This window comes from Pseudoliparis swirei, chromosome 12, assembly GCF_029220125.1.
Source record: "Pseudoliparis swirei isolate HS2019 ecotype Mariana Trench chromosome 12, NWPU_hadal_v1, whole genome shotgun sequence".
Lineage (NCBI taxonomy): Eukaryota > Metazoa > Chordata > Actinopteri > Perciformes > Liparidae > Pseudoliparis > Pseudoliparis swirei.
The window spans coordinates 23,799,242-23,812,845 of record NC_079399.1 but is presented as its reverse complement, the minus strand read 5'-3'; the positions used below and the strand labels follow the sequence as shown (position 1 = coordinate 23,812,845).

The window sequence follows — 13,604 nt, the reverse complement described above, 5'->3', positions numbered from 1 at the left end:
CACAGAGGCAGGAGGCAAGGCCACAGAGGCAGGAGGCAGGACCACAGAGGCAGGAGGCAAGGCCACAGAGGCAGGAGGCAGGACCACGGAGGCAGGAGGCAAGGCCACAGAGGCAGGAGGCAAGGCCACAGAGGCAGGAGGCAAGGCCACGGAGGCAGGAGGCAAGGCCACAGAGGCAGGAGGCAAGGCCACAGAGGCAGGAGGCAGGACCACGGAGGCAGGAGGCAAGGCCACAGAGGCAGGAGTCAAGGCCACAGAGGCAGGAGGCAAGGCCACGGAGGCAGGAGGCAGGACCACGGAGGCAGGAGGCAAGGCCACGGAGGCAGGAGGCAAGGCCACAGAGGCAGGAGGCAGGGCCACAGAGGCAGGAGGCAAGGCCACAGAGGCAGGAGGCAGGACCACAGAGGCATGAGGCAAGGCCACAGAGGCAGGAGGCAAGGCCACGGAGGCAGGAGGCAAGGCCACGGAGGCAGGAGGCAAGGCCACGGAGGCAGGAGGCAAGACCACGGAGGCAGGAGGCAAGGCCACAGAGGCAGGAGGCAAGGCCACGGAGGCAGGAGGCAGGACCACAGAGGCAGGAGGCAAGGCCACGGAGGCAGGAGGCAGGACCACGGAGGCAGGAGGCAAGGCCACGGAGGCAGGAGGCAAGGCCACGGAGGCAGGAGGCAGGACCACAGAGGCAGGAGGCAAGGCCACGGAGGCAGGAGGCAAGGCCACAGAGGCAGGAGGCAAGGCCACAGAGGCAGGAGGCAAGGCCACGGAGGCAGGAGGCAAGGCCACAGAGGCAGGAGGCAAGGCCACGGAGGCAGGATGCAGGACCACGGAGGCAGGAGGCAAGGCCACAGAGGCAGGAGGCAAGGCCACAGAGGCAGGAGGCAGGACCACGGAGGCAGGAGGCAAGGCCACGGAGGCAGGAGGCAAGGCCACAGAGGCAGGAGGCAGGACCACAGAGGCAGGAGGCAAGGCCACAGAGGCAGGAGGCAGGACCACAGAGGCAGGAGGCAAGGCCACAGAGGCAGGAGGCAGGACCACAGAGGCAGGAGGCAGGACCACGGAGGCAGGAGGCAAGGCCACAGAGGCAGGAGGCAAGGCCACGGAGGCAGGAGGCAGGACCACAGAGGCAGGAGGCAAGGCCACAGAGGCAGGAGGCAAGGCCACAGAGGCAGGAGGCAAGGCCACGGAGGCAGGAGGCAAGGCCACAGAGGCAGGAGGCAAGGCCACGGAGGCAGGAGGCAAGGCCACAGAGGCAGGAGGCAAGGCCATTGGGAAGGAGGCAACTGGAAGGAGGCGGGGCAAATGAGGCATGAGCCCAGGCACTTGAGGTAGGAGGCATAAAGAAGTAGGCAGGGCCAACAAGGAAGGAGGCCAATTCAGGGTTAAATGTCTTGAACACATTGACTAGTACGAGCACAGCCGGGGATCAAACTGTAGATCCTCTGATTTAAACACAAACCCACAGTCGCCCGAACTTTTAGCAGTGTAGGTGAGGGCATGATGCAAGGTGTGTACGTAGTGTTGTGTAGTGTAGAGACTAAACAACATAATAGAGTGCACTGGCACACAAGGCCCATGTACTGCCAGTGCTGCTCATGAATTCAGGTGTTCCCACTCCTCTGACGACTGCCACGCCCACCTCCACCACCCACAAGGACCGCACGGCAGGCAGAGGCCTGGGTCACTTGTAGCAAGGAACGGCACATTCGGTTTCAAGTCATTATCCCTTATGGTCCTTAGAAATGCATTTAGACCGCTGTCATGCTCTTTCTTGGTCCATCACCACCACAACTTCCTCTTGCCTCTTCTTCAGCAGTGACAACTGTCTTTGGAACATTTACTGAGCTGACGAGATTGTGAATGGGTGGTCCTTCTGTGTGGAGTTTGTAAAGTCTCTCCAGGTTCTTTGGCTTCCGCCCACATCTCAGGTTAATTGGAGGCTTTTAAATTGTGTGAATATGAGCGTGAATGGTGGTATGTCTCCATCTGTGTGCTGCAATAACAATGAGACCTGTCCAGGTACTCCCAATGCCAGCTGGGATAGTCTCCAGTGCCCCTATATAGGATAAGCAGTTTGAAAAATGGAAAGGAATTGAATTTCCATCCTGGTGAAGAAAGCTAATAAACTGCTGGATATTGGTGACGAGAGGCTCCTCCAAAGCCACTCCCCCAAAACAATTCAAATGTTAGTACTCATAGCTGGTAAAATAGTTGCTTTTGGAGTTCTTAGGTGACACACACTGAGTGCACAGGCAGAGTACACAGCGCACCACAGGGAGGCACTGTAGACAGGCAGGTACGTAGACAAGTAGGACGGTAGTGACAATGTAAATACATATTGAACATTCTTATGTTATTTTCAGGTTACGCAAGTTCAGAATAACAACACATAGCAGCTGTAATTTGCCTCTGGGAAATATTCTGTTGTCTGCTTCTCAAGAATAGATACGCGCCTCGTCCACAACACTCACGCACGGTATCGATGGTTCTACATGAGGGAGGTGGACTGGGACCGCTGAGTGGCCCAGTCCTGTGAGAAGAGCTGAGAAGATGGAATTATTCTCCTCCTTGAGAGTTCATCGCCAATCAGAGGTCAGGACGATGCAAGCTGTGAGAAATCTATGTATTAAAGGGGCACACTTTGCTTTCTCCTCCTCTGTGTGTGTCCGAAGGACTCTTTGTGAATGCAACCACAGCGAGGTGGACAGGCAGACAGGTATACAGGTGGGTAGACAGGCAGGCAGGTATACAGGTGGGTAGACAGGTGGGTAGACAGGCAGACATACAGGTGGGTAGACAGGCAGACAGGTATACAGGTGGGTAGACAGGTGGGTAGACAGGCAGGCAGGTATACAGGTGGGTAGACAGGCAGACATACAGGTGGGTAGACAGGCAGACATACAGGTGGGTAGACAGGCAGACAGGTATACAGGTGGGTAGACAGGCAGACATACAGGTGGGTAGACAGGCAGACATACAGGTGGGTAGACAGGCAGACAGGTATACAGGTGGGTAGACAGGCAGACATACAGGTGGGTAGACAGGCAGACATACAGGTGGGTAGACAGGCAGGCAGGTATACAGGTGGGTAGACAGGCAGACATACAGGTGGGTAGACAGGCAGACATACAGGTGGGTAGACAGGCAGACAGGTATACAGGTGGGTAGACAGGCAGACATACAGGTGGGTAGACAGGCAGGCAGGTATACAGGTGGGTAGACAGGCAGACATACAGGTGGGTAGACAGGCAGACATACAGGTGGGTAGACAGGCAGACAGGTATACAGGTGGGTAGACAGGCAGACATACAGGTGGGTAGACAGGCAGACAGGTATACAGGTGGGTAGACAGGCAGACATACAGGTGGGTAGACAGGCAGACAGGTATACAGGTGGGTAGACAGGCAGACATACAGGTGGGTAGACAGGCAGGCAGGTATACAGGTGGGTAGACAGGCAGACATACAGGTGGGTAGACAGGCAGGCATACAGGTGGGTAGACAGGCAGACATACAGGTGGGTAGACAGGCAGGCAGGTATACAGGTGGGTAGACAGGCAGACAGGTATACAGGTGGGTAGACAGGCAGACATACAGGTGGGTAGACAGGCAGGTATACAGGTGGGTAGACAGGCAGACATACAGGTGGGTAGACAGGCAGACATACAGGTGGGTAGACAGGCAGACATACAGGTGGGTAGACAGGCAGGCAGGTATACAGGTGGGTAGACAGGCGGGTAGACAGGCAGACAGGTATACAGGTGGGTAGACAGGTGGGTAGACAGGCAGGCAGGTATACAGGTGGGTAGACAGGTGGGTAGACAGGCAGGCAGGTATACAGGTGGGTAGACAGGTGGGTAGACAGGCAGACATACAGGTGGGTAGACAGGCAGACAGGTATACAGGTGGGTAGACAGGCAGACAGGTATACAGGTGGGTAGACAGGCAGGCAGGTATACAGGTGGGGTTAACCCTAACCCCACTCTAGCTTTAGAAAAGAGTACATGTTAAAGCACTGATATAGTACATTAGGAGTACTAATAATAATTACTTCTATGCTGTTCAGATTAAACCCTTAATTAACATGTGTACCCCATCTTATTGCGCCAGGTGGAAAGATATTGAACTCTCTATTATGAATGACCCCCCAATTCAAGTAGTATTAGCACACAAAAACCTGGGAAAACTTAGAGACAATTTACAAAACCCATGGATCAAATTCAATTTAAAAATCTGGAACATGATAAAAAGAGAATATAAACTAGATCATAAACTACAAATACTTCAATGGTGTGCCTATGACCCGGGGTTCAAACCAAATGAAATGGATCATAGATTTAAATCTTGGATCCCAAAAGGTATAACGACATACTATTCTTTGACAGATAAAGGACAACTAAAGGACTTTGAACACCTAAGGGAAAAATATCGTCTTGAAAAATCTGATTTTTATAGATATCTCCAGATACGCAACCATTTCGAACTTAACATTAGAAATACAATAGACCTTGATGAACCAATACTAAGAATATTTCTCGGTGCCTACCAAAGCGAATCAAACAGAGGTATTATCTCTAAATCCTACAAGGGCCTTATGACAAAAAAATCCCACACTGCAATATATGTAAAGGAAAAATGGGAAAGAGATGGCAACCTCTCAATATCAAACGAAGACTGGTTAGATGTGTGTAAATTCCAATGGAAATGTACCAACTCTCATATATGTTGGGAATTTGCATGGAAGTGTGTTATTCGTTTCTTTATTACACCGAAGCAGAAGGCACGCTTCGCGGGAGGAGAGCCACATGTTGGAGACAGTGTGGGGCTCAAGAAGCAAATCACTGGCACATATTTTGGGAGTGCCCTGTCATCAGGCCTTTCTGGGCAGACTTCCATCAAATATTGGAAATCATACTTAACACTGACTTGCCCCTGGAATTTGAAACTTTATTCTTTGGAAAATTTGATTTTCAAACAGGGCGACAAGATAAATACATGTTTGGCATTTTAATAACCGCTTGTAAAAAAGCGCTCACCAGACGCTGGCTGCTCCCTGAGCCCCACGATTCAGGAGTGGATAGACATCGTAAATGACATCCGTGCTATGGAAAGGATCACCTTCTCCCTCCGCCTTCAGGGAAGTATGTTTATTCAACTCTGGGACAAGTGGGTGAAATATGCAAATCCAATACGGACAGATCCTGTGGAGATAATAAATGAATGACCCTGCAACGCTGCTCTAGTTTAGGAAACCTCTCCGACCTCTATCCCTCTCCCTCCCTAGTCTCCCCCTTGTCTGATGTATTTCTCTGTTTGTATGTACACTCTCCCAAAAATGTTCAATGCTATTTAATTTGAAAGACTGGATGGTATATATTGAATACTACACCTGTGCTGTTGTATACTTTATAAATTAACGAAAAAGAAAAAAATTATAAAAAAAAGAAAGTAGTACTAATAATTAGGGCTGTCAATCGATTAAAAAAAATTAACTAATTAATCGCACCTTTTGAAATTGCGATTAATTAATCGCGATTAATCGCGATTAATCGCAATTAAAAGTTAAAAGTTAAAAGTTCATTCTTTTTAAAGACAAAACTTCACACAGAGCTGTGTTTTCAAAGAGGCTCCTACATATAAAGTGCCAGCGAGGTATTTAATATCGTGGATGATAAATTGTTTCTTCAGTGAAACATCAGATTAGTAAAAAAAAAAAGAAGTATATTGAGACCCCATTGGTCCTGTCATCTTTAACATTGAACACAGCAGAACCAGTGGCCTTGATAACTGACTGACATTCAAATATGTCACGTTAACCCTCTGGAGGCTGGGCTCATTTTATACATTTTACAAAAAAAATTAAATTCACCGTTTAACCCTTGTGATGCCTTCGGGTCATTTTGACCCGAATCAATATTACACCCTCCTGCCGCCTTCAGGTTAATTTGACCCCATTCAATGTTTAATGTCGGTGTTCTTTCGGTAGTCAACAAACAAACATAAAGTGCCTCACACTTAAACTTGGAAAACAATATTAATTCTAATAATTTTCTGGAGGTTTTAATTGCTGGCGTCAAATTGAACCCAAAGGGTAAAATATGTTAGTAAATATAAAGGTAACAGGAGGGTGAAACATTGAATCGGGTCAAAATGACCCAAAGGTGGGGGGAGGGTTAAATATTTAATCGGGTCAAAATGACCCGAAGGCAACACAAGGGTTAAAAGTGTTTCCCTTCTTTTTAAAGACAAAACTTCACACAGAGCTGTGTTTTCAAAGAGGCTCCTACATATAAAGTGCCAGCGAGGTATTTAATATCGTGGATGATAAATTGTTTCTTCAGTGAAACATCAGATTAGTAAAAAAAAAAGTATATTGAGACCCCATTGGTCCTGTCATCTTTAACATTGAACAGCAGCAGAACCAGTGGCCTTGGTAACTGACTGACATTCAAATATGTCACGTTAACCCTCTGGAGGCTGGGGGCATTTTATACATTTTACAAAATAAATTAAATTCACCGTTTAGTCTTTTGCATGTGACACACCCCCACGTGTTCTACATCAAACATTCCAGAACAATCTCAGCTCTGAAATGAGCCTCATTGTCCTGGTGCCGTGTTCTCTGCTCTCTGACTGACAGGCTGCTAAATGAGCCTAACCTGTGAGGTGGGAGGTCCTTTGTGATTTACTGAGTGTTCATTGGTTTTTTTCCCCCCGAAATGTTGACAGACAAACGGATTGACCAATCACGTTGAAGGTTTCGTGTGTCGCGTTCTTTCCGCGCCGCGTCCCCCGACACGTCGCCCTCCGTTCCTCTGTGTATCAGAGGGGGAGACGGGAGGAAGGAGGAGCAGGAGGAAACCCGACTGATTCATCCACGAGTTAAACTCATTTATGATCCTTATTTTCGCGGAGAAATGATTGTTTTAAAAACGGAAAGTGTCAAACCGTACTGCCCCGGTTTAAAAAAAAAAAAAAAAAAAAAAAAAAAAAAACGCGTTAATTGCGTTAAAATATTTTAGTGCGTTAACGCGGCCAAATTAATCGCATAGATTAACGCGTTAACGCTGACAGCCCTACTAATAATATATTATAACAAACAAATGGGGCCAGATCATCTTTGTTCCAGGACCATGTTTCCTCAGCTAGAGGACGAGTCAGTGAAGTGACATGTTGTATGAACACCACTCCTCTCCAGAGACGTGTATCCTTTACTAACCCTCACCCGACACCACAAAACATTTCCCCTCTCGTGATATCTGAAATTATTATAATAGTGTTAAATCCAACTTTGCGTCATGATTTGCTAGTGTGAGCATGATAAGTTGAGTGAATAGAAGTGACTCCACTACTCACGCCTCAGGCTGCTGCAGGAGGCTCTTCATGCCTTTGATCTGCTGGAAGTGGCACGACATGTCTGTGGCCAGCACCATCTCCACGACCAGCGCTCGCAGCTCCCTGAAACCGTACGGTACAGTAACATCGATTTAAAAACCATTGAGTGTATTGCCACAAAGATTCATGTTCCCTTCAGAATTAAAAATACATATGAAGCTTAGAGAACGTTAAATCAGGAATACTGTATGAGATACATTCATCTCAATGCTGTTAAATAAAAAAACCTTGTCTGTTGCTCACAGCAGTTCAGTGCTACATCGACCCTCCTCCCAAAAACTCTGTTTGACCCCCAAGGTAACTAGTATTTGTAAAATATTCACACTATCATTTATTTTTCCTTTACTCCAAAATTCCCATTGGTTACTCCTCGTTTCCCAAAGTCTGAGTTTCTTCAGCAATCGCTCCATAAAAGTACCAGAAGGAAGCACAGAGTATGTGAAATGTAGACTCCTACAGCGGTATGATACTGGAAATCATGGGTTGTATAGTTTAGTGTGTGTTTATGTATATATATATATATATACATATATATATTCACATAATATACAAACTTATTTACCATTTACTGGTGCCGTACACAGAGACAGACATATGCGACCATTACAATTATTATTTCTGAATCAATCTTCATTAAATGTAAACAGCTGTGAAAACAACGCCATGTCACCCTCAGCGCTGTCCGCTTACCTCCAGTCATCTTTGGAGAGATTAGAGAGGATGTTCATGTCCTCGTCGTGCTGCAGGAGGCGGTACGCAGCGCTGACGTGGTAGTTCTCCAGAACCGCTCGGTCATTGTACAACATGGCTGTGTCGGACCTGCAAATCCCACAAAGCTACTTCAAAAAGGGTTTGGATCAAATGGAAATAATAATATTCATTGTCGTAACAACGATCATAATGTATGAGGCAAAGCAAACTATGTTTGTAGAAATGAAAATAGAGAAATGTGCAGCCCTTTATTATTGACCCTTTCTGTGTCTCTTCTTTTTCTAATCATGGAAGCTTATTCAAAGTTGGTCTATAATGTCCTCAGCAACTGCAGTGATTGATGGGGGGATTACCTGGTCTGAATATGGAAGTTATTGGTGGTTCCTGTATGTTCATAGTCGTGGATGGCAGCTGCAAAAATGATGGCAAAGATCTCCAGCTCAGTTAGCCAGTGCTGATTGAGAGACAGACGGGAATGTGAGGGAGAAAAAGATCGAGTTAAATTCACTCGGAGAATAAAAAGACACTTTTATCCTGCCTGAACAGAGGCCTCTGTACCCCTGGGGGGCGAGTTGGTTTGACTCATACTCAATATCTGTTTCTTTTATCACTGACTACTAACCCTGACACTTAAACACCTCTTGGACACTTTCTCTTTGGCCCTCGCAAATAGTCGAGAAGACTATTTACATTGGAGTGCAAACCTTCCAACTTCTCTCTCTCTCACAGCGAGCGATGTGTCCTCCTTTTAGTAATTGTCTCATTCTAAAAGTCCAAATGTCTTTGTGGCGGCGTTCCGTTGCCGTGGTTCTTAAAGATGCTAAAGACACATTGAGTTCCTTTTCCTTTCGCCAATAACATCAGATCGAATCCTTCTTTTCCTTCTGACTTTATTTTATTTAGCAAAAAAACGTTAACTCCATACACAAAATAAATAAACTCTAGCTTACCATCAAGTTATAGAATAGAATATACACTTCTGCATTTAACCCATCCTTAGTTAGTTATGATCTGTTACGTAATGTTACGATCTGTTACGTAACGTTACGACATGTTACGTAATGTTAAATATTTTACGGTATGTTACGATATGATACGATATGTTATGATCTGTTACGTAATGTTACGTAATGTTACGATATGTTAGGATATGTTATGATCTGTTACGTAATGTTACGATATGTTACAACATGTTACGGTTACATATTTTACGGTATGTTACGATATGTTACGGCATGTTACGATATGATACAATATGTTACGATCTGTTATGCAATGTTACGGTAAGTTACGATATGTTACGTAATGTTACGGTATGTTAAGATCTGTTACGTAATGTTACGGTATGTTACGATATGTTACAACATGTTACATATTTTACGGCATGTTACGATCTGTTACATAATGGTACAACATGTTACATATTTTACGGCATGTTACGATCTGTTACGTAATGTTACGGTATGTTACGATCTGTTACGGCATGTTACGATATGTTACGGCATGTTACGATCTGTTACATAATGTTGCAACATGGTACATATGTTACGGTATTGTACGATATGATACGATATGTTACGATCTGTTACGATCTATTACGATCTGTTGCGATTTATTATGGTCGAAAAACTATGTGCCGTAGTGCCTAATGCAGCTCATTACGATCCACCTGCTGCTATAATGACGTCATTAAATCTCGTCCATGGAGCGCTAACATGAATTATTCCAGAATTCAGAAGGTAAATTATAAACTTTCTGTAAATTCTGATTCACTAACTACACTTGTGGCTCTTACAGTCTTGAAAAGAGATATATCTAATCCTATTAAAAATGTAATGTTTCTTTAATGTGGTTACACAAGATAAAATTTCAACGATGATCTAAATATATGATTTTGTCTTGCTTCCCTGAAAAGGCTTTTTTCTGTTGTGGTGTCTTTGCTGTAAAACACATCGTCCCCAATAAAAGTCTCAACAACTCTGACATCATCAATCAATTGTAATTTCTATTGCCCTGATTGGGGTTTGAGTTATGAAAAGCTCTATGTGCTGAGTGACTTGTAAGATGCTTTGACAATATTGTCCTTTTGCATTCAGCCAAGTCGAGACGTACCACCATGCCGGTCTTGAGGAGCAGGTAATGGATGGTCTGTGTGACATCAGCAGCATGCATCAGGTTGTGATAAGGATTCTTGTGTTTACTGTAGCCCACCTCCAACGAATCCACGAATGAAATGAGGGCAGAGATAGGGATCTTCAGTAGAGAAAACACAACAATTAGGTACAATGACAACTACTGCAATATAAATGAGAGCTGACCACGGCCACATGCCCATGAAGCAGAACTCCAGAGTATTCTCGATTGTGCAGGACAAACCTATTCAAACGAAACTTGAATGATGGAGCTCATTAGAAGGTGCAATACAACAGGGTTTCTTATGAAAAAAAGTACTCCACCTATTTTGCTTTACATATCACCAGAAGTGCACATAACTGTAATGCAGGTACACATTAAATTCCCCATTGTAAAAAATTCAGTGTCAAAGTATATTGACTCTTTCAGAGTTATTACAACTAAAGCAAGAGTAAAAACCCCAGTGATGACAACATTCACTGTTACTCTGGAAAGCCCCTCCTTCTCCTTTCAAATTGAGAATTCTGGAAAGACTGCAGTCAGTTTCTCTAAATCACTTTTATATATATATATCAAATGTTGATATTTCAGCAGAAGCAACATGTTATAATAACTCATATCACCTCACACTCAGATGTGTGTGTGTCTTGAAATACAGAATCACAGTCGGCTAACGTGACCGAATCAAAAGCTGCACAGTAGAATTAAAGAGTACATGAACACTAAGCCATGAAATGGTCTTTATCTACAGAGGGTTAGGAGCCACCGTGGGTCAGTGGTTAGCAGGGCCGTCTGTCAAACAGGGGGTTGGCGGTTCAAACCCCGCCCTTTGTCTATTTGTCCTTGAGCAAGACACTGAACCCTGAATTGCTCCCTCTGCCTATGGTGTATGAATGCAACATGATTATACGTCACTTTGGAAAAATGGGTCAGCTAAATGACATGTAAAGTAACACCGGACATAGTGATTACAATGTTACACTAGTGTAACATTGTAATTTGCATGCAGATGCAACATCAGTTCTTTTGAACTAATCATGTTGGGCTGGAACTATGCTGTTTCACAGCTGAATATTTAAATTTGAAGATTAAAAACAAAAACAAATCACAGGCTGCTATTGTAATGATATATAAATCAGCTTTTAAAGAACGTTATAGCTGAATGCTAAATGGACTTTACTTGTATCGTGCTTTTATTATTCATCGATACGATCCTTTCTATGACACATTTGAACAAGGTATGAGCAAATGTCTGGAATGAAATCCACATATGATCACACAAGGAGTCTGCTGGCATACCTTGAAACGATTGATCAAGTCATATCTGGTGAACAGCTCATAGAAGACAAACTTCAGAGCGTGGTCCCCACTGGCGTCGTTCAGTGCAAACACATCAAAGGACCACATGTCCACGTCCTAGGACACAAATAAACAGAAGCAAGTTCCATTGGCACATGATTGTCTGTAAACCCATCATCTGTTCATTTATACGGGTCCTTTTTTATTTAGAATGATCATTGGTATGAAAATACCCATGACATTAGTCCAGATGCTTTCATACCAATGTAAAACAGTGTTGGTATTTTTTATATTATTGTTGTGATCTGATCATATCTATTGATAAGTGTTCTTGTGTGTGGGCCTAATTATTGCTTCTTCGTGAATAAAACATTTAAAACATTGTTTTCAGGGTTTTATAAACGCAACAGATATAATTGCACAACAGTGGAACGAATCAGATGACAGCTTCTAATACACTGCGTAGGAAAATAGTGAATGTGGGCAGACCACAGATGTCTTAAAGGAGCGGTTACCTCCTCAGTCGACAAGCCACTTGCTGTGGTTTATTAATGGCATCCTTGTCAGCGTACCGCAAAATGAAAAAGCTTTGCACTGTACAAACAAGATGAATACCTTGAGCACAGTGATGACATCTTGGGGATAACTTAGACCGGCCATGTTGGAGCTCCGTCTGTACATCCTGTCACAGAGATAACACACACACAGACACATTCCACAACCGTGTCAAAACACGCACACTGAACGCGACACGGAACAGTGTGGTCAGAATTTTAAACATCTTCAGTTTTCTTCAAACTAAATTTCTTATCTCTAATGAACATTTGCAGTGAGAAGTTTTGTCAAGAAAACCTTCTGACTTCACGACAGCAATGTTTATAATTCAATTCAATTGAGTTTATTTTGTATAGCCCAATATCACAAATTAAAAATTTGACTCAAAGGGCTTTACAATCTGTACACATAGACATCCCTGACCTTTGACCTCTAACCTCACTTCGGATCAGGAACAACTCCCAAGAAATAGAAAAAAACCTTTCAGGGGAAAAACAGAGGAGGATCCCTCTCCAGGATGGACAGAACAATAGATGTCATGTGACCAGATGATCAATAGATGTCATGTGACCAGATGAACAATAGATGTCATGTGACCAGGTGAACAACAGATGTCATGTGACCAGATGAATAATAGATGTCATGTGACCAGATGAACAATAGATGTCATGTGACTAGATGAACAATAGATGTCATGTGACCAGGTGAACAATAGATGTCATGTGACCAGGTGAACAATAGATGTCATGTGACCAGATGAACAATAGATGTCATGTGACCAGATGAATAATAGATGTCATGTGACCAGATGAACAATAGATGTCATGTGACTAGATGAACAATAGATGTCATGTGACCAGGTGAACAATAGATGTCATGTGACCAGATGAACAATAGATGTCATGTGACCAGATGAACAATAGATGTCATGTGACCAGATGAACAATAGATGTCATGTGACCAGGTGAACAATAGATGTCATGTGACCAGATGAACAATAGATGTCATGTGACCAGGTGAACAATAGATGTCATGTGACCAGCTGAACAATAGATGTCATGTGACCAGATGAACAATAGATGTCATGTGACCAGATGAACAATAGATGTCATGTGACTAGATGAACAATAGATGTCATGTGACCAGGTGAACAATAGATGTCATGTGACCAGATGAACAATAGATGTCATGTGACTAGATGAACAATAGATGTCATGTGACCAGGTGAACAATAGATGTCATGTGACCAGATGAACAATAGATGTCATGTGACTAGATGAACACTAGATGTCATGTAACTAGATGAACAATAGATGTCATGAGACCAGATGAACAATAGATGTCATGTGACCAGATGAACAATATATGTCATGTGACCAGATGAACAATAGATGTCATGTGACCAGATGATCAATAGATGTCATGTGACTAGATGAACAATAGATGTCATGTGACCAGATGAACAATATATGTCATGTGACCAGATGAACAATAGATGTCATGTGACCAGATGATCAA

At 44.0% G+C, this 13,604-nt stretch overlaps 1 protein-coding gene across 1 annotated transcript in view; it reads right to left on the bottom strand.

The window, feature by feature from the left end:
• LOC130202360 (dual specificity calcium/calmodulin-dependent 3',5'-cyclic nucleotide phosphodiesterase 1C-like) overlaps positions 1 to 13,604 on the bottom strand; it is a 75,764-nt gene that overhangs the window by 24,307 nt on the left and 37,853 nt on the right. Inside the window, exons 4-9 of the mRNA XM_056427848.1 lie at positions 12,147 to 12,213; positions 11,532 to 11,648; positions 10,212 to 10,352; positions 8,453 to 8,553; positions 8,079 to 8,207; positions 7,350 to 7,451 (exon numbers count right to left, since the gene is read on the bottom strand). Of these exons, the coding sequence (XP_056283823.1) occupies positions 7,350 to 7,451; positions 8,079 to 8,207; positions 8,453 to 8,553; positions 10,212 to 10,352; positions 11,532 to 11,648; positions 12,147 to 12,213 (657 nt within the window). The remainder of the gene's footprint in view (positions 1 to 7,349; positions 7,452 to 8,078; positions 8,208 to 8,452; positions 8,554 to 10,211; positions 10,353 to 11,531; positions 11,649 to 12,146; positions 12,214 to 13,604) is intronic.